At 50.1% G+C, this 19424-nt stretch overlaps 1 protein-coding gene across 1 annotated transcript in view; it reads left to right on the forward strand.

Annotated features, from left to right (window-relative positions):
* The window catches only part of LOC133114079 (BAH and coiled-coil domain-containing protein 1), a 93195-nt gene extending 74306 nt beyond the window's left edge, over nt 1–18889 (forward strand). The window contains exons 15-28 of the mRNA XM_061223275.1: nt 522–633; nt 1551–1761; nt 3256–3432; nt 4402–4682; nt 6429–6509; nt 7998–8142; nt 8604–8721; nt 10028–10103; nt 11831–11939; nt 12119–12235; nt 12734–12889; nt 13618–14888; nt 15485–15718; nt 16416–18889. Coding sequence (XP_061079259.1) covers nt 522–633; nt 1551–1761; nt 3256–3432; nt 4402–4682; nt 6429–6509; nt 7998–8142; nt 8604–8721; nt 10028–10103; nt 11831–11939; nt 12119–12235; nt 12734–12889; nt 13618–14888; nt 15485–15718; nt 16416–16631 — 3304 coding nt within the window. The 3' untranslated portion in view covers nt 16632–18889. The remainder of the gene's footprint in view (nt 1–521; nt 634–1550; nt 1762–3255; nt 3433–4401; nt 4683–6428; nt 6510–7997; nt 8143–8603; nt 8722–10027; nt 10104–11830; nt 11940–12118; nt 12236–12733; nt 12890–13617; nt 14889–15484; nt 15719–16415) is intronic.
* Nucleotides 18890–19424: the final 535 nt, after the last annotated feature.

The following is a 19424-nucleotide window of genomic DNA, read 5'->3' on the forward strand; positions in this document are numbered from 1 at the left end:
GGACGTAGGGGGCCGGGTAGGGAGGTGGAAGGAGGGTTTTTGTTTGGGTACAGCTCGGCTTTTTAGCGCGCGTGTGGTCCCCGGTGTTCCTGCGAGTTTCAAGGGCATTCCTGGCGGGTTGCAATGCTGTTATTTGCAGCGAGGGGGAAGCGCCATTGTCATGGAAATGCGAGCAGAAAGCTTTGACATTTGAGCAAGACCGCGCCGCTGAGCGCTAATGTCTGCCGCTGCTTCTCCGAGCCGTCGGTCTCCCGTTCGGAGAGAGGCCCTTAATGCGGGGGCGGCTGTGACGGGGCGACGGGGCGTCTTAACCCGGCTCGGCCCTCCGCCGCGCCTCCGCGCCGTTAGATCCCGCTTCCTCCGCCGAGCCGTTCCCTCCGCGGCGGGAAGAAAGGCGAGTTCTCCGCAGCCCCGGGGAGAGTGCGGCTAAACTCTGATTCCCCTCTCCCGGGCTCCTTTCTTTCTTTTCATACCTCCTCCATTCTTTTCTGAAGAATACCCGCTTGCTCTGTGATTGGCAGGTCTCTGGGGGGGATTGGCCTGTTGCCTGACGACCTGCGAGGGGGCGGAGAGACTCAGAGGAAGAAGAGGAGGCTGTCCAATGGGAGTTTTGACCAGCTCAGCACTGCCCAGGTCTGTGGCCCCGGGGCCTGTCCAGTCACTGCTCATGGCCGGGGAACATTTACAGTGTGTTCAGAGTGTTTTATTCGCCCTGCTGCCGTCCTGCCACAGAGGAGAAAAATGCTACCGGAGCTGAACCTGGACCGTGTTAAATACTGGAAAAGAACACGGCTAGTTTGTAATAGGAATTCCCTTTTGTGACACGATGTAATAAAATATATTCAATGCTATTATAGTTGACCAACCTAATATTGCCTCTCCCCGTAACCTATGTAAATCACATTTGCCCTTCAACCAGACTAATATTTTTTCTGGATGAAATTCTGTTTTCAGTTAAGAATTTTATGTCTGTATCGAAAGTGTAAAATGTATTTATGTACCCCACTTTTCCACTCCCTCTATGCTCTCTCTGAGACTATCCCTATCTCTCTCTCAGACTATCCCCGATTCTCTCTGACTATCCCTGTCTCTCTCTGAGACTATCCCTATCTCTCTCAGACTATCCCCGATTCTCTCTGACTATCCCTATCTCTCTCTCAGACTATCCCCGATTCTCTCTGACTATCCCTATCTCTCTCTGACTATCCCCACCTCTCTCTGAGACTAACCCCGTCTCTGACTATCCCCACCTCTCTCTGAGACTAACCCCGTCTCTGACTATCCCCGTCTCTCTCTGAGACTAACCCCGTCTCTGACTATCCCCACCTCTCTCTGAGACTAACCCCGTCTCTGACTATCCCCACCTCTCTCTGAGACTAACCCCGTCTCTGACTATCCCCACCTCTCTCTGAGACTAACCCCGTCTCTGACTATCCCCGTCTCTCTCTGAGACTAACCCCGTCTCTGACTATCCCCACCTCTCTCTGAGACTAACCCCGTCTCTGACTATCCCCGTCTCTCTCTGAAACTAATCCCATATCTTTCTCCAGATGAAGGGCCGGTGCTGTAAGCAGAATGGACGGCAGGCTGTGCTGGGGTCCAAGCTGGCCCAGTTCAAACAGAGGCCCAAAACAGTGGTGGGGCCGGCGTTCCGGCGCCGGGGCAACCCAGGATCCAGCGGAGCCCCCGGGGGCCTGTGCCAGAGGGGCCCCAAGGCTGAGCAGAGACTCAGTGTGGAGTCCGGGGGCCAAAGTGACTCAGGTACAAGAACCTCTGTCACAGATTCAGAATAATACACACGTGCACATGCACACTTACACACACACAGACAAGCAAGCACACACACACGCACACACACACACACACACACACACACACACGCACACACTATCATTCCTTCTCTTCCACTCTCCCCTTCCCTGTGTCTCTTGCTGTCTCTATCACTCACTCTTGTGCGCACACACACACGCGCACTCACATGCGCACCCACACACACACACAGATGCACACACACGCGCACGCACTCACGCACACACACATGCAGACACAAATGCATACACACACACGCGCGCGCACTCACACACGCACCCACACACACACTCACGCGCACACACACACACACACAGACGCACATACACACGCACACACTCGCACGCACTCACTCACACACACACACATGCAGACACAAATGCATACACACACACGCGCGCACTCACACACGCACCCACACACACACACACGCACACACACACGTATCGCATGGCGCTGGTGGAGGTGAGCTGCACTCTGACATTGTGAAAGGTGCTGAAACGTGGCGTTACGCCTCTGAAGTGCGGCTTAGCGGGGCAGAGCCGTCACCTTGGTCCGGCGGTGTGAGTGGCGCGCGGGGAGGCCGGGAGGGTAAACACGCGGGGCGTCCCCTGGCTGTCCCCGGGTCCCGGCGGAGAATTAGTTAATTGCCCTGAAAGGGATCCCTGCCTCCGCGCTGGGGCAGGAGGGAGAGTGTTGACACGGGCACTTGTAAATGACACGCGTGTCAGCGGCGTCTCGACACCTGACACCCCTGCCGTGCCATCGCTGCGATGCCAGACTCCCCGCCGCAGCTTCCCCCAGCAGCCGGCCAAACGCTCCTCCTATTGGTGGAATGCTGGAGCTGCACTGTGATTGGCTGCGTGCGTAGAAGGAGGTGCTCAGTAGGGCTGTGTAACAGTGTAGACTCTCAGTATATGATAATGCTCTGCTCTCAGACACAGCGCTGTGTAACAGTGTAGACTCTCAGTATATGATAATGTTCTGCTCTCAGACACAGCACTGTGTAACAGTGTAGACTCTCAGTATATGATAATGCTCTGCTCTCAGACACACACAGTGCTGTGTAACAGTGTAGACTCTCAGTATATGATAATTCTCTGCCATAGACATTGCTCCAGGCTTAATGAGTTGGCGTCTTGGATTCTCGCAGAAGGGAGGAGTGTTTATTCCTGAATAAAATCATGCCCTAGGCAATCAATATAATTTGTGTTTTTTCTTCTTTTTTCTGCACAATATTAGATAAGTCCTTGTCATTGTCATTGTTACTGTCGGTGAAATTTAATGTGCCTGTAATATTACAGTATTTGACATATATGATGTAATATGATGTAATATGATGTACTGTTTATGTGTATTATGTATATCCACATTATACAGGGATCTGAATGGTACTGAAATTGGGGTCTGGAATGGTACTGATTTGTGTCTTCATCCCTCCTGCAGAGGAAGATGAAGATGAATGCAGCTATGACAGTGAGGAAGGGCAGAGTGACGTCAAAGCCTTGCCTTCAAAGGACACTTCCTCCAGTTTGGCCATGACTGGCCCCTCCCCTTCCTCCATTGTGAAACTGGAAGCCAATCAGAAAGCTCGAAACAAGAAAGAGCGACAGGGACTCCATGGTAAGGCTCAGCCCTTAAAGTCATGTTGCCAGTAAAGTAATATATTTCATAATAAATTGGAGAATTTTTGTGTGTACCATTTACTATAAAATAGTAAAGAGATACGCACCAGGGTACCAACCAGGGTGCAAGGCAATATAGGGTCGTCGCGATTAAAGTTAAAGTAGAGCCTGAACTCAATATAATTCTTTATTGGTATCAAGCCGTTTGACCTGACGAAGATCCACTATGAGTCGAAACATTGTTTGATGTCAATAAAGAATTATATTGAATTCAGGTGTGCAGGCACTACTACTACTTTAATCACCACTACCATTTACTATTTAACAGTTGTGTACATAAAAGTTCGATAAACGTAACTAATACCAGCCAGTCAGAAAAAACAATTGTGTCCTTGTGTTTTCCTCACGTTTACTTTGATCTTGTCACATCACATATGCTGCATTTTCACATGATTGCAGATTATTCGGTACTCTTCTGAAGTCATTATAAGCTCCTCAGATTCCCGTCTTACAAACACGGTGCCGTCAATCACGTCAAAATGGCCCCCGGGTGGTTGAGTGTGGGGAAAATGCGTGTGTGGTGCTAGGTCGTTAAATAATTTGTCAGGTGAGACGCAGGGCTTACCTACTCAACAAGCCGTCCGGGGCTCTGGTAGTCTGGGAGGAACACAGTGAGTGGCGTTTGATGAGGCAGACAGACAGGTCTACAATGCGGGTGCAGGAATCAAACTGCTGTCTCCCACTCAGCGACACTACGTCATCACCAAAGGGCCAGGCCCCCTGCTGAGGCAGAACGCCCCACTGAGATGGTCTCCCTCACGACTTTGCGTGATTGCTAGGCACAGTGGGACTCCTCAAACGCGGCTACAAGTGTAGAAGTGTACTTTGTTCCCCTCGTGCAATTTGCTAACGCGGTTAGCGAGTGGCTAATCCAAACCTCCGTGCTCCGGACTCTTCCCCCCCTCAGGGTCCCACAGCCTGGCGGGTGCGGAAGGCGAGGTGAAGGTGAAGATGAAGAAGAGCGCCCTCTGCAGGCCGTCCGCTCTCGCCGCGGCCCGGAGGGAGCCTCCGGGGGTGAGGAGGAAGCGCGGGCCCAAGCCCAAACCGCTGCAGCAGCTGTGGAGCAGGCCGGGGCCCGGAGGTGGACCCTACCGCCGCAGTGCCGCACTGGGCAGCCTGCCCACCGCCAGCGAGAGGCTGAAGAGGGCCACGCGCAAGAGCACGGCACTGCGAGGCTTGCAGGGGACGGTGAGCGCCTCATACCATACCACCACATACCATACCACAATACCACCACATACCATACCACAATACCACCACATACCATACCACAATACCACCACATACCATACCACAATACCACCACATACCATACCACAATACTTCCATGTACCATACCACAATACCACCACATACCATACCACCATGTACCACCACATACTACAGCATACCATACCACAATACCACCACATACCATACCACAATACCACCATATACCATACCGCAATACCACCACATACCATACCACCACATACCATACCACAATACCACCTCATACCATACCACAATACCACCACATACCATACCACAATACCACCACATACCATACCACAATACCACCACATACCACCACATACCATACCACAATACCATCTCTGTTAGCTCAAACTACTTACACACAAGTACATTTAATACAGCGAGCTAACGCAACCAGAGCTGGGAATGAACCCATTATACCCCTAACCAAGAAAAAGGCAATGGAGGAATTATGATGTGCTCTCCAAAACAGTCAAGAGCATTAAAGGTTTAAGCAAGTGCCGCAATTGTGGTACACACACACACACACACACACACACACACACACACATGCGTGTGTATGTACTGTATATAGTAATATTGTAAGACATGAGTAATGCTTATTGTACATAATGTCTCTCCGTAAATGTGTTGACTGTCAGCTGTGAAAAATATGTTTGTAATAAGGGTCATTGATTTTGAGATTTGATGAGATGCCCTGGACTGGACAGGACACCAGTCTTTTGCAGGACACTTACCCAAAATCAATCTCTTAAAGCTCGGCGCAAACTGAAAGGGTAGCTTTTTCTAAAATGTTTGGAATTTAAGCCTCCGCTCGGTCAGTGAACCTGAGTGTGCTTGTGCATCGGCTTTTATTTACCGAACGACCGCGCACTCCAATTTGATCACAAAGTGTCCATATGCGTATTTCCTCATGGTATGTCACATTTATTGAAGGTTAATGTAAGTGGGATCAAATATTTTTGATTGCTTCTGACCTGGTCCTCACACATTCCCTATTGGTGGATTTTTGACAGTCTGGACAGTGCGATTAAAGTCTTTTTTTTATAATCCTTCTGCTAAGAAAATATGAAGAACCTGTAAATGCCACACAACATGTTTAACATGTTGAATCATTATAGGTCGTGTTCAGTAAATGTGGCCCAGATTAAATCAACAAACCATTTTAATACTGTCAAGTGTGTCTAAGCACATGAAATACATATCTCACAATGTGAAACAGGCTACTGGCCTCAAAGGCAGAAAGTGAGATTATACCATGAAATCCACTGAGCTCTGGGCAGCACTTTCAGCAACAGAACCTGACTTGGTAGCATCATAATTTTAATTTAAAAACATTGTATTTGGTGGCGAGGCTATTCATTGATTGGATGGCCTTGTGGGTCAGTTCTACATTTTGTATGTTGACGTTTCTACCCTACGGATATGAGTACATCCATGAGCATTTGATAAACAAGGCCCATTATCATTGAAAACAGACTTCCTGATTTATTCAGTTTCCAACTTGAAAGGTAGATGTTGAAAATGAGCCCCATTTCTTAAAGATCCTGTGGAATTGAAACCATAGTTTTTCATTCGTTATTTTGTACATAAAGAACCCAGGAAAACAGATGAATCCACCCTGTGTTGTGAATCATCAATCATGTTTATGTTCCGCCTTTTCTGTTGATGTCACAGAGGAGAAGCTGTTGGATTGGCCGAGCACAGTCTCCCTCCAGTGAGGAGAACAGCAGGGGCAGGAGAAGCAGGAGCAAGCAGGTGAGAGGGTCCCTCATACCCCAAAAGCCTCACCTACATACTCATACACAGACATACCTCAAAACATCTCCACACTCCTCAAACCTCACCTCTCTGTATGCACACACATATACACATACCCCCACTCACACACATACACACACACTCACACGCGCACACACATGTACACACACACACACACACACACCTGTATGCACACACACACATACGCATGCACACATATGCACACACACACATACGCAGACACATACACACACACACACACACACACACACACACACTTACATGCGCACACACACATACCTGTATGCACACACACACACATATACACACACATACCCATATCCATGAGCAAGCACACTCTCACACACATGCACACACATGCGCGCGCACACACACCTGAATAAACACCGCTGGTTGCACACCTTTGTGGTGAAGCTGAGGCCACAGGCCTTTGTTCTCTTAAGAACCGAGAAAGCTACCAGACAAAAGGCAGCTGCTCTGTGAGTGATCGGCCGTAGTCTGTGAGCGTGAATGCTTGTTGGGAGCACTGAGTTCTGGGCTCATGTTTGATCAGATCAGTACTAACCACGCCGTGCCCTCTTTCACAAGAACGAAGGCACGGCCTGCGCGACTACAATAAAGGCCTCCATACACACAAGCGCATGACACACCGTGCGATACCTGGCGCTACGAGTGCTGTTAAATCGCGCAGACACTCAACACGGGCGTGTGCTGACCAGATAAAGAGTTAAACGGGACAAAGAAACGTCAAGCTCATCAATCAAAGCCAATGCCTCACCGGAGAGGTATTTGGGACCACAGACGGAGCACCTTGGTGTCTCTGTTCGGCGGGTGGATTTGGGGTGGGGGAACCAGATTCCGCTCACTGTTGCGGTGAGAGGAGTGATATTTCACCCCCAGGGCAATGAGCTCAGCTCTGCGAAAAGCCAGTGGAAGATTACTGTTCGCGGTGATGCTCTCTGAAGCCATGAGGGAAAAAATATGAGTGTGTTCATCTGAGAGAGTTAGTTCAGTGAGTGGGAGAGCCTGGTTATCTCCTTCTCTATCTCTATATCTGTCTTCTGCCGTCTCTCTTTGTCTTTCTCTTCTTGCTCACCGCTTCCCTTCCTCGCTGAATGTTTCTCTGTCATCCTTTTCTCTATATCTTTGTGTCTTCACTCTGTGTCTTCACTCTGTCTCTCACTCTCTTTCTCTTTCTTTCCTTCCTTGTGTTTTGCGGGTGTTGACGGTTTCCTGTGCCTTGTGATTTTTCGTTGTTGTGTCATAACACAGATGTGTTAAAACTCAAACTCTCTCACTTAAAATTCAAGTGCCTTTATTACCGTTCTACAAATAGCCAATGCCTACAGAAATCGATGAAAACATGAATGCAGAGGAGTAGGTAAAATAAGTAGCCCTGTCAGATATGTTTTAAACTGGAAACATACGTTCGGGTCACGTGATAAAGCGCGCTTCCCGTTTCAGCCGAAGGGCCGCGCGGTGAGCCGGCTGCTGGAGAGCTTCGCGGCGGACGAGGGCTTCCAGATGGACGAGGACTGCAGCTTCTCCGAGGGAGAGGGCGACAGCTGCCACTCAAAGCGCCCCTCCAATCCCAACCGGAGCCCTCCAGGTGAGTGCCCGCCCACTAGCACAGCCCTCCAGTAAACTCTGCTCTAATGGAAAATCACACTTTTGATTGGTTTATCATGCCAAGTGTATGTTACCCAGGAGAGGTTGGACTGGAAAGGCTGTATATAGTCTATTGTGTTCTTCAACTAATTCTCCAGCCACTGTATAGTTTTTTTTTAAAAAGTCTGTATTATATAATTTTTTTAATTCCGCAAACTTTAGTTTTGATTGGGCGTAAAACTCCCACACGTTGGTGTGTTTGCAGCTGGTGTGCTGAGGCCAGAGTTAAGCTTTTTGTTCTAAGTATAGAATCTGACCAGAACTGAGCAAGATGGAAGATCACTTGCCTGCAAACACACAGGTGTGATAAAGTAGGTGTGAAAGTCCCACTGCAAGGCATTGTGGGTGATGATGATTGAATGTGTGTGTGTGTGCGTGTGCGTGTGTGTGCTCCTTACGCAGCAGCCCCCGATTGTGTTCTGACCAAAGAGCGTCTGGCGGATGGGCTGAAGGTGCTGATCTCCAAAGAGGACGAGCTGCTGTACGCCGCCACTGTCCGAACGCTGGAGCTGCCTGACATGTAAGCACAGACACCTACACACACCTGCACTCTCACACACACACACACACACACACACACACACACACCTGCACTCTCTCACACACACCTGCACTCTCTCACACACACACACACCTGCACTCTCATACACACACACACACACCTGCACTCTCACACACACACACACACACACACCTGCACTCTCACACACACACACACACACACACACACCCACACACCTGCACTCTCTCTCACACACACACACACACACACACACACACACCTGCATTCACACACACACACACACACACACACACACACCTGCACTCTCTCACACACACACACACACACACACACCTGCACTCTCACACACACACACACACACCTGCACTCTCACACACACACACACCTTCACACTCACACACACACACACACCTGCACTCTCACAACAATACACACAGCTTCACACTCACACACATACACACCTTCACTATCACTCACACATACACACACCTTCACACTCACACACACACACACACATGCACACTCACAACAATAACACACCTTCACACTCACACACATACACATACCTGCACTCTCACAACAATACACACACCTGCACACTCACACACGTACACACAGCTGCACACACATGTACACACACATACACACAAAAACACACATGCGCACAGAAAACACAAACACATATGCTCATGCACGCAAACGCAGACACAACAACATGCACACAGGCTTGCACACACACACGTTTGCACCCGCAGACACACACTCAGACCTGTTTCACAGGCCTGGTTCTGCATTGGTGCATCTCCGGCTATCTCCTGGTCATTTCATTGCAGTTATGATTATGCGTCACAGAGGAGACAGTAAAAAACTGTTTGGTTAAGAGCCTCAGACAGAAGAAAAACATCCCGGGCAGGTTTAGGCACCAGGATTGGCTGGCCCAGTCTAAACATGTAAGAAAAAAGAGAACAGGACCTTTAGAGTGAGTGAGGTTTAAGTGCACTGCACTATGCTGTGTCTGTCTGCAGCTGTTCCGGCTCATTCCATTAGTGACAGCCAGTGTCTGTTTTACCCCTTCCCACTGAACACTGTGAGCTGTTTGGACTGAACACACACACACACACACACACATCCATGTGTAGAGACACACACAAACATACATACACACGCACATGCACACACACATGCACATACACACACATGGACACAAACACACACACATGCAGACACCTGCACACACACATGCACACACACACAGACACATATAAACACACACAGTTTAAAGCACTCTGCTCCTCTCTCACAGCTACAGTGTTGTAATCGATGGGGAGAGAGGAAACCGGCCCAGAATCTATTCCCTGGAACAACTCCTGCAAGAAGCGGTGAGTTCCTGCTCTCTCAAGATGAATGAAGGCTCCTCTCGGCTCCTTCCTCCTCCTCTCCTCCCCTCCCGTTTCCCTCCTCTCCTCTTTTCTGGGCCACTCTGTCATTGCATATTAAGCAGTTCAGCAATTCATTTCCCAGCCAAGACCCACATCAGCAGGGAATACCAGCATGTAAAGACTGCCGAACATCTGTGTTAAATGTGTGTGTGTGTGCGCGCGTGCGTGTGTGTGTGTGTGTGCGTGTAGACACTCGCTCTCGCTTATTCACCCCCACCCAGTCTCTGACACAAGTGGCCCATGTCGACTTTACTTGGTTGGGGGTTGGAAGGGGGTTGCATGTACATGTATGTTGGTTTACACACACACACACACACACACACACACACACACACACACATACACACACACACACACATACACACAAATGCAAACACACACATACGTGTTCAGCCACACAATACACAGTCACACATTCAGTGACTCCGCCCCCTTGCTATCAACATCAGCCTGCTGCTTCACGTAACCACGCCCACTGCATACTGTCATGGCAACAAGGGTCAAGGCAACAGATTTCATTCACAGGAAACAGTGAATGTGCTGATTTTAAGCCTCCACCGTGGGTGGAGTAATCAACTGAAAAGAATGACAAACAGGTTAATTACTGAGGAAGGGTTGATTGGCTGACGTGACGGTTTACTGGTGTTTGCAGTGCCAAAGAGCTGATTCCAGGTCAGGTGACCTCGGCTCCCCGTTTTGTTTGCTGGGCAGGTCTCTCTCTCCTTTCCTCTTGCTCTCTTTCTTGCGTTCTCTCTCTTTGGATATGTATTTTTCTTTTTTCTTTTTCTTTGTGGGGGTGGGGTGGGGGGGTTGGTTGTTTTTTTGGTTGTCATTTTGTTTTAGCAAGTTTTTCCCCTCTTTGTTCTAGTCTCCAATCATAAAGACTGAAATAAAGGGACCTTAAAAGTAAAAACAAATTATCTCTCTCTCGCTCACTCACACACATACACACATGCGCGCACACACACACGCGCGCGCACGCGCACACGCACGCAGCTCGTATAAACACAGCTACCGATGGAGATGTTTCCTCTCAATCACACACAAATCCGGCGTCCCGACTCCCAAAGAAAATCCCCCTTCGCAAAGCATAAACATCTCGCCGCCGCTGTCAAATAATCCTTCTTTTTCTGGGTTTCTGAAGTCTCCCTCCCTCACCGCCGAACGTTGCTTTCTGCCGCCGTGCCTGATAGCATCTGTTTCTCATTTACGCTCTCCGTCTGCTTCTCATCCGTCACTTCCCTCATCAGCTGTTTAACTCTGATGACATTGCCTTAGGAACCCAGCCAGGTATTCAGAGTCCCCTTAACCCCTCCCTCCCACCCTGTCAGTCAAAGGTTCCCCTCCATGGCAACCATAAATCACCCCCCCCCCCCTCTCCCGAACAGAGTTCTGAGTGCAGTGTTGGGCCCGTGAATATTCCTTCGTGTTCCCGCGGACACGCACGTGCGTCGGCGACTGTGGGCGTACGAGTGTGTGCGCACGTGCGCACGTGTGTGTGTGTGTGTGGGTTTCTCAGCGCGGAGAGCTGTAGCTCTGACCCTCATGTGGGTGGATGTGGGCTCCTGATGCAGCGCATGACTCACTCTCCATCCCGCCACCCAACCGGCTGGGCCGCTGCCGGGAGCCTTCCCCCGTGGTGACGGGCGTGTCCGTCTGTCCGGCAGGTTCTGGACGTGCGTGCAGAGACGGAGCTGATGCTGCCGGCGGGGACGCGGGTGTGTGCGTACTGGAGCGAACGCTCGCGCTGTCTGTACCCCGGATACGTGCGCAGAGGTGAGGCCGCACAGAGCCTGTTACACAGCAGTCCTTTATCACTGCTGTATGATTATAATAATAACAATAATACTAATGATAATAATGCAAATAATAATAGTAGTAATATTAAAAGTTGATTGTGTACTGAAGAGATGTGCGGTGTTTGTGAAGCTGGCCTTTTCCTCTCGTGCCTGTAGGGGGCGCTGGAGAGGAGGGAAAGGAGGGAAGCGTAATGGTGGAGTTTGATGACGGAGACAGAGGTCGCATCTCTCTGCCCAACATCCGCCTCCTTCCGCCAGACTACCAGATTCACTGTGAGTGCTCCCCTTTGCTCAGTACACACACACACACACACACACACACACACACACACACACACACACACACACACACACACACATACATGCACCCATGCTGACAGAGACAGATATGCACTGGAGCACACACAAACACAGACTTGCACACGAGCACACACACACAGACACACACACGCTGGACACCCCCCCAGCCATGCACATGAGTACACACACACATACATACACGCAGAGTAACATGTCTTTACAATGACACTGAAAACCCTTGAACAAATGTTTCCCAAAGTATTGCATTTAGAAACACACAGATGGAGAACATGCTTTAGGTCCCAAACTTTGGTTCAGAAAGAAAAAATTCTGGCTGGGCTCGGTCAGTGTTGGTCCATCTGGGTCCTGAGTGACTCAAGGCCCTGTAGGACGTTCCCAGAGAGAGGCCTCAGGTGGAATGAGTCCTGTAGAAGCCCGGCCCTGACCAGCGCTCCTCTCCCGTCGGTACAGGTGCAGAGCCGTCCCCCGCCCTGCTGGTCTCCGCGCGGCGCGGCCGGAGAAGCTCCGCCCAGGAGAAGTCCACGCCCAGCGACGCGTCGTCGGAGAAGGCGGACACGGAGACGGCGAAGGCCGTGGAGAAGACGGCCGTCCACAAGGCCCGGAGAGGTAGAGTGTCCTCTGGAGCTCTGAGCTCTGTCTGACGGGGGGGAATGTTCCGGCACAATCTGCACAATGCACAGGGCATAATGGAGTGGAGAGGAAAAAGGGCGTCTCAGCATGTGTGTGGACGCTTGGATATGAGTGTGTGTGTGTGTGTGTGTGTGTGTGAGCTTGCAGGTGTGTGTATCTGTGTGAATACCTGTACATTTTCTCTTGAGTTTGCCTCAGAAATAAAAGAGCAATTATGCATACAGTACTGTGTAAAAGTCTAAATTCCAATGTTCTTAATAATAGTAAAACATGTAATCAACCTTTAAAACTCCATCAATTCTTTTAGGTATCACTGTCCTGCAGTTTTATTAGAAAATTGGTTGGTAGCTTGTTCTAAATATACAGTATTGGAGAACTTGCCACAGTTCTTCTGCAGACTTTGACTGTCTCGCTTGCTTCTGCCTCTCCAGAGAGCCTTGATCAAGGTTGATTATTTAATTATGTTACTTCATTTAATGAAATGCAAAAACATGAAACTTGAACGTTTCATGTTTTGGAAAACGAATGTTCGGAAATCTCAAGTTAGCTTTTTTACTAATCTACAAAACTAGAACACAATTTTTTTTATTTTTTATATTATACAAAATCTGGGGTGCCTAAGGCTTTTGCACAGCATTGTACATATCAGATATACATTCATCTGTGTGTGTGTGTGTCCTTACGTGTGTGTATTTAATTTCCAGGCCGACCGAAAGGCTCAGGAAAGAAGAACCCCGCGTCGGACATTTTGAAGAAGTGCAGTGCCCCGCTCTTCAGCTGGCCCGCCATGGCCGCCCCCAGAAAGAGGACCCCCCACGACCTGTTCCAGCTGAACGGGGGCCCCAGGAGGCCCCTGAGGGGCCGGGACCTGGAGGCCTTCCCGCCGGCGCCCGCCCCCGTCAGTGCGCCGGCGAAGGCCATCTTCAGCAGCTCCTTCGAGGTGGACTCCTTCAGCAGCATCGCTAACGGCTACTCCTCGTTCGGCCGGCAACCCTCCGCGCTGCCCCCCGTCAGCAGCAGCGCCCCCTGCAGCCGGGGCCGGAGGCCCGGGGACGCAGACGCCTCGCGCTGCAGGAAGACCGGGGGCGCCGAGTTCCTGGTCAAACTGGACCACGAGGGCGTGACCGCGCCCAAGACCAAGAACAGCAAGGCCCTGCTGCTGCTGGGGGCCACGGGCCAGGGGGGCCGGGTGGAGAAGGGCTTCGGGGGGCGGGGCGTGTCGCGCCCCGTGGGCTACTCCCACCCGGTCCTGCTGGTGAAGGACAGCAAATCCGGCGACGGCACCCGCGTGGAGCTCCTCCTCAAAGGGGCGTCCCCCCTGCAGAAGCCCGCCCCCGCCCCCGCCCCGGGCCCCGCCCTCTCGCTGGGCGAGTACGCCGACTTCGGCATCAGCTGCCACAGCGACTGCCACAGCTCCTACTCGGACATGGACGAGGAGGAGGAGGAGGAGGAGGAGGAGGAGGAGAGGAGGGCCCTAGCGGCGGCGGCGGCGGCCTCGGGGGGCCTGAGGACGGCGGGCCGCTTCCTCTCCCGCCTCTCCGTCTCCTCCTCCTCCTCGGCCTCGTCCAGCACGTCTTCCTCGGGCTCCCTCTCCAGCTCCTCCCTCTGCTCCTCGGAGAACGACTCCTCCTACAGCTCGGAGGATGAGGAGGGCTCCACGCTGCTCCTGCAGGGCTGCCTCTCCTCCCACCATGCGCTGCTGCAGCCGCCCGAGCCCCCCCCGCCCCAGCGCTCCTTCGTCGCCAAGGCCGTGGCGGTCACCAGGGGCGGGGCCATGGGTCACGGGGGCGGCGGCAAGCCGCTGAAGAGGAAGCCCTGTCCCGCCGTTACCGCCAAGAACGCGGCCGAGGACCAGGATTGCGCGGACCTGCCCAAGAGGCATCGCTTACCGCCCTCGGTCGGACACTCCATCCCCAAACTGTCCTCTTTCCTGCCCCCCCACCAGCTCTGGAGGTGGTCTGGGAACCCCACGCAGGTCAGTAACCAGCACCTGGTTCCCCCACTGCATGTCCGCTGCACAGGTAGACGCTAACGTGCTAACAGCATCGTGCTAATGACGGTACGCTAAGTGGTAAAACGTGTAGTAAAGCGTGCAGGAAAAACATGATGTATTCAGTGGCAGATTTATAAAGATTCTGGCTACTTTAGCTGTGACAGATCTGACATTAACCTCTCAGCACACCCACACACCAGACCTGGGAACTGTTTGGTAATACACAATTGTTTTAGATTCAAATCTTTTTAGGTTTTTGAGTGTGATTGATCTCGCCTGGTGCAACTGAGGCAACAAAGAGGACCAGAAAGCAGGGTTTGCACTCGTTGAGAGTATTTAATGGGTTCCAATATACCAGACAAGCTCAGTGAAGCATAGAAAAGTATTTCAATCCAAAGCAACTGACCCAGGTCTGACACACACACACACACACATACACACGCACACATACTGTCACACATGCAACTACACACTCTTTCACAGACACTCACAGACACTCACACAGACACACACTCAGACACACTCACATATACACACACACACACACACACGCTGACCCCTGACCCTCTCCCTCACAGAGACGGGGGATGAAGGGGAAGGCGCGGAAGCTGTTCTATAAGTCCATCGTGCGCGGGCGGGACACGGTGCGTGTTGGCGACTGCGCCGTCTTCCTGTCCAGCGGCCGGCCCCACCTGCCCTTCGTCGGCCGCATCGAGAGCTTCTGGGAGTCCTGGGCCCACATGGTGGTCAAGGTCAAGTGGTTTTACCATCCGGAGGAGACCAAGTTGGGCAAAAGACACCGAGACGGCAAGGTAGGCAGAAGCCTCCCGCGAGAGAGTCACTGTAGTCCCAGGAGGTCTGAAGAAAAACTGAGACAAATTAGCCCCATGAATCTTGTTTATTTTTTATCTTTCGGTGTTATGCTGTATATTACTCTTTAATTTCATTACTGACATCATTTCAATTTCAAGATTGGAGATTAGATTAAATTAATTTGGTTTTCCAAAAATGCTAATAATAGTCATGTGACCTCTTTAAGACTTGAAATATCCAGATATTTCAGATATAAACTAAGAGCTAGGCTTAATGTAGTCTGTGTCTTTGTGAATGTGAAAGCTGCCACTGGTGCCTGTTCGATAGCTGTGAAAAATGTGCTTGTTTGACTCGGATCGCTGTATTGTATATCCATTACATGCTCTATGAATATGAATATTGAGGCTTACGCAGTTCATAGGACCGGTTCAAAACTGTCCTTGTGGGGTTAGGAGTGAAGGGAGATGTGGGGTATGTAGAGTGTTGTGCAGTGCAGTGGTTAGGGAACCGGGCTCATGATGCAAGAATTCCGGGGCCCTTCTCCAGCATGGGCTGTTGAGCCAGGTACCCGGATTAGTTCAGAGAGAAAGAGTCCGGCTGCGTGTAGAAAGGTCAGCTCCGCAGGTCGTTCTGGACCAGAGCGTCTGCTAAAAGGGTGACGTGTAAATGTTAATGCGGTCGCATCTCCTGTCCCAGCACGCTCTGTACCAGTCCCCTCACGAGGACGAGAACGACGTGCAGACCATCTCTCACCGGTGCCAGGTGGTGAGTCGGGAGGAGTACGAGCGCCTGAGCCGTGACAGGAAGCACTCGGGGCCGGGCGCGGGCCACGACCTCTACTACCTGGCCGGCACCTACGACCCCACCAGCGGCCAGCTGGTCAACGCAGACGGCGTGTCCATCCTGTGCTAGAGGCCAACCCCCTCGGGAGTACTACTGACAGGCCTCTCCCATTGGCTCAGGCTTCCACGGTTTTCATCGGTGTGACGCGCGAAGGGCCCCGCCCCCCCGCACGGACGCGGGAGTCGCTGTTATCGGCGGCGGCGCCGCCCAATCGGGAGAGCCCCGGCTCGCCCGCGCGTCTCCGGGCCCCGGCCCCTGAAGCCGCGCGCGCTGTGGGGCGCGAGAGGACCGGAGGAGGGGCCGAGGCTGCGTCCACCGTCCCCGGAAACGGCCGAGGCGCCGAGATCTTCGCAGTTCCCCCAGGGGAGGGAAGAAAAGGACCCTCGAAGCTCGCGGAAGGAGTGCTTTTTCCGGCAGGACTGCGCTTGCTGGAAGTGAACCCGCCCGGGCGGGGGAATCCGGGCGTGACCAGGGGTGTTGGGAAGGGTCACCCTCACGAGTGAGGATGTGTGGCCCACGTGCCCCAAACCTCACTGATAATTCCAGGGATATTTTTAATGCGTAGTTATGTAAATATATACATAAATATACATATTATATATATGAATATAAATAATTTCTTGTTTAATATAAACTAAGAATGATTTTCCAATCAAGCCATACACTTCAGTACCTCTTGCCTGTCTTCTGAATCAGGTGAATATTGTACAGGATATTTATCTGTTCTCTGTGTCCATATGTATATAAAAAGGTATTGTATAAATATGAATATATGTATGCTGTACATAGAGAATTGAATTCCTCTCGCAATGTTTTTTGATGGTGTTATTTTTTTATGATTGGTGAATATTAATTCAGATTTTCTTTGGAAAGAGAAATCGTGCACTGGACCCCCACCTGCTGAGGGGGAGAGGGGGAAGAACGCTGTGGTGAAAGAGTTAAGGGTCATGAACGAAAACTTCTCTCAGGGCTTTTTCTTAAACCCCGAAAAGAGAAACAGCCCACAAAGAGGAGAGGGCTCCTGTCATGGGTCATGGGTCATAGGTCATTTGTCAAGTGGCTTTCTGTAACCGCCTCATGGTGTATGTGCGTGTGTGCATCTGTGTGTGTGTGTGTGAGAGAGAGTGTGTGTATGTATTTCTTGCTTTACTTTTCTTTATTGCTTATGCTTTGTTTCACATTGGCAGTGCTGCTTTGAGGAGCAAAGTGACTGTAGCCAGGTTGTGACCACGGAGACACCAAGCACCGGTCTCCTGTCCCTAGATCGGAATGACCGGCCGTTCTTTCACAGGGGCTGTGAGCTGGTCTGCTATTGGGTTTCGAGAGGAAAATGAGACCGAGGCTTCGTGCACTGTTTTGGTGGGCAGTGTGGTCGCGTAAAAAGAATGCCAGAATGGCACCTACTTTCTTAAAACGCTTGTATGTCTTTCCTACCTTGCTGTTACATAATGATCTTTTAAAAAAAGAAAAAATCCAAATCCTCCTCTCAATTGTTATTTCTCTGTTATTTGGAAAGGAGTATTGAGAATTAACACAGGGTTAAAAAGATCTGGTTTAAAAAAACCAAAGCACCTGTAAGATTTTGTTATAATACATATAAATATCTACTAGGAAGTACAATCTGGGATCTTAAGAGATCCAGGGCCCCCGGCAATTGGATTGGCTCACGTATTTTAATTATTCTGGAACCCTGCGACTGGTGTGGAAGCCATTTTGTCTGTTAATGACGCGGGCATGTAGCTTTCCGGCTTTCAGCTAGATGAACAAGGATCAGCGGACACAGACTTACGCATGGAAACGTTTCCCCAGCGTTGTGTGTATGTGTTGTGGGAACATCCCTTGTTCATAGGTTTTGTGAGGCAGGAGTATCTGACAGTACCGTACACGGGCCCACACATACTGTTTCTCTAGCTGTGTAGGACAATCAGGTTTAAAGTCCCATACGCTCTGTCAATCAAAAAGTTGGTTGTTGCTTTTTTTTTTTTTTTTTTGCTCTTGCCAAATGCATTTTTTTTCTTGCCTTCGTTATTGTTGTTGTTGTTCAGTATGCAATCCTGACTGTTTTCAAAGTCTGCTTAATGTTCTTTTTTTTACTTTTTTGCCATGAACTCTTATTTATTGCTCAATGTTGCTGTTACATTGCAAAACCGATAGCTTTAAAAGAGAGAGAGAAAAAACTGCTGTTATACTTACAGTGTATGTGATGTCACTTTTTGTGTTCCGCCTCTAAAAAAGAAAGGTTGTTTGATGGAGTCCTTAATTGATGGAGTAAAAAAAGAAGGAATATGTACTGAAATAAAAGCGCATTCAGCACTTCAAAATTCTCACTTGGGCTCAGTAGTGTGTCTCAATGTATCTTTGTGTTGTCTGTTATTAAATAGCACACTGTAGCAAATATTTGTATATAGGTGCAAAACTACCATTAAATACAATGGGCGAGATTTACGTACATGAAGCTCGCAGTGCAAAATAAGGTCTGGCGAGAGTGTGTTTCTGTGGTTGCAGTCTGCCTGAAATTAACATCTTATTTATGAAGGCTACAGCTCATTACGCAATTAGCGAATGGGATACCGCATTTTGTGAATGAGGCAGATCTTAAACAGAGCAGTTAAAACACGTGTTTACCGCATTGAATATCTTCACTACATGTGGCGATATCCATATATTGGCTGCCATTTAGAAGCATATCCAGGACAGGACAAAATGTGTACATATTCCAGCTGTGGCGGCTGTTGTCGTTTCCATTACATATTTTATTTCTCCCAGAAGCGCAATTAATCGTATGGCTGGTTGTTTGTCACAGACGTCTTTTCCCATTCTTTTTCCATGGTTGTTTAGGACGATAACTAATGAAAACAAACA

This window comes from Conger conger, chromosome 16 (genome assembly GCF_963514075.1).
Source record: "Conger conger chromosome 16, fConCon1.1, whole genome shotgun sequence".
NCBI lineage: Eukaryota > Metazoa > Chordata > Actinopteri > Anguilliformes > Congridae > Conger > Conger conger.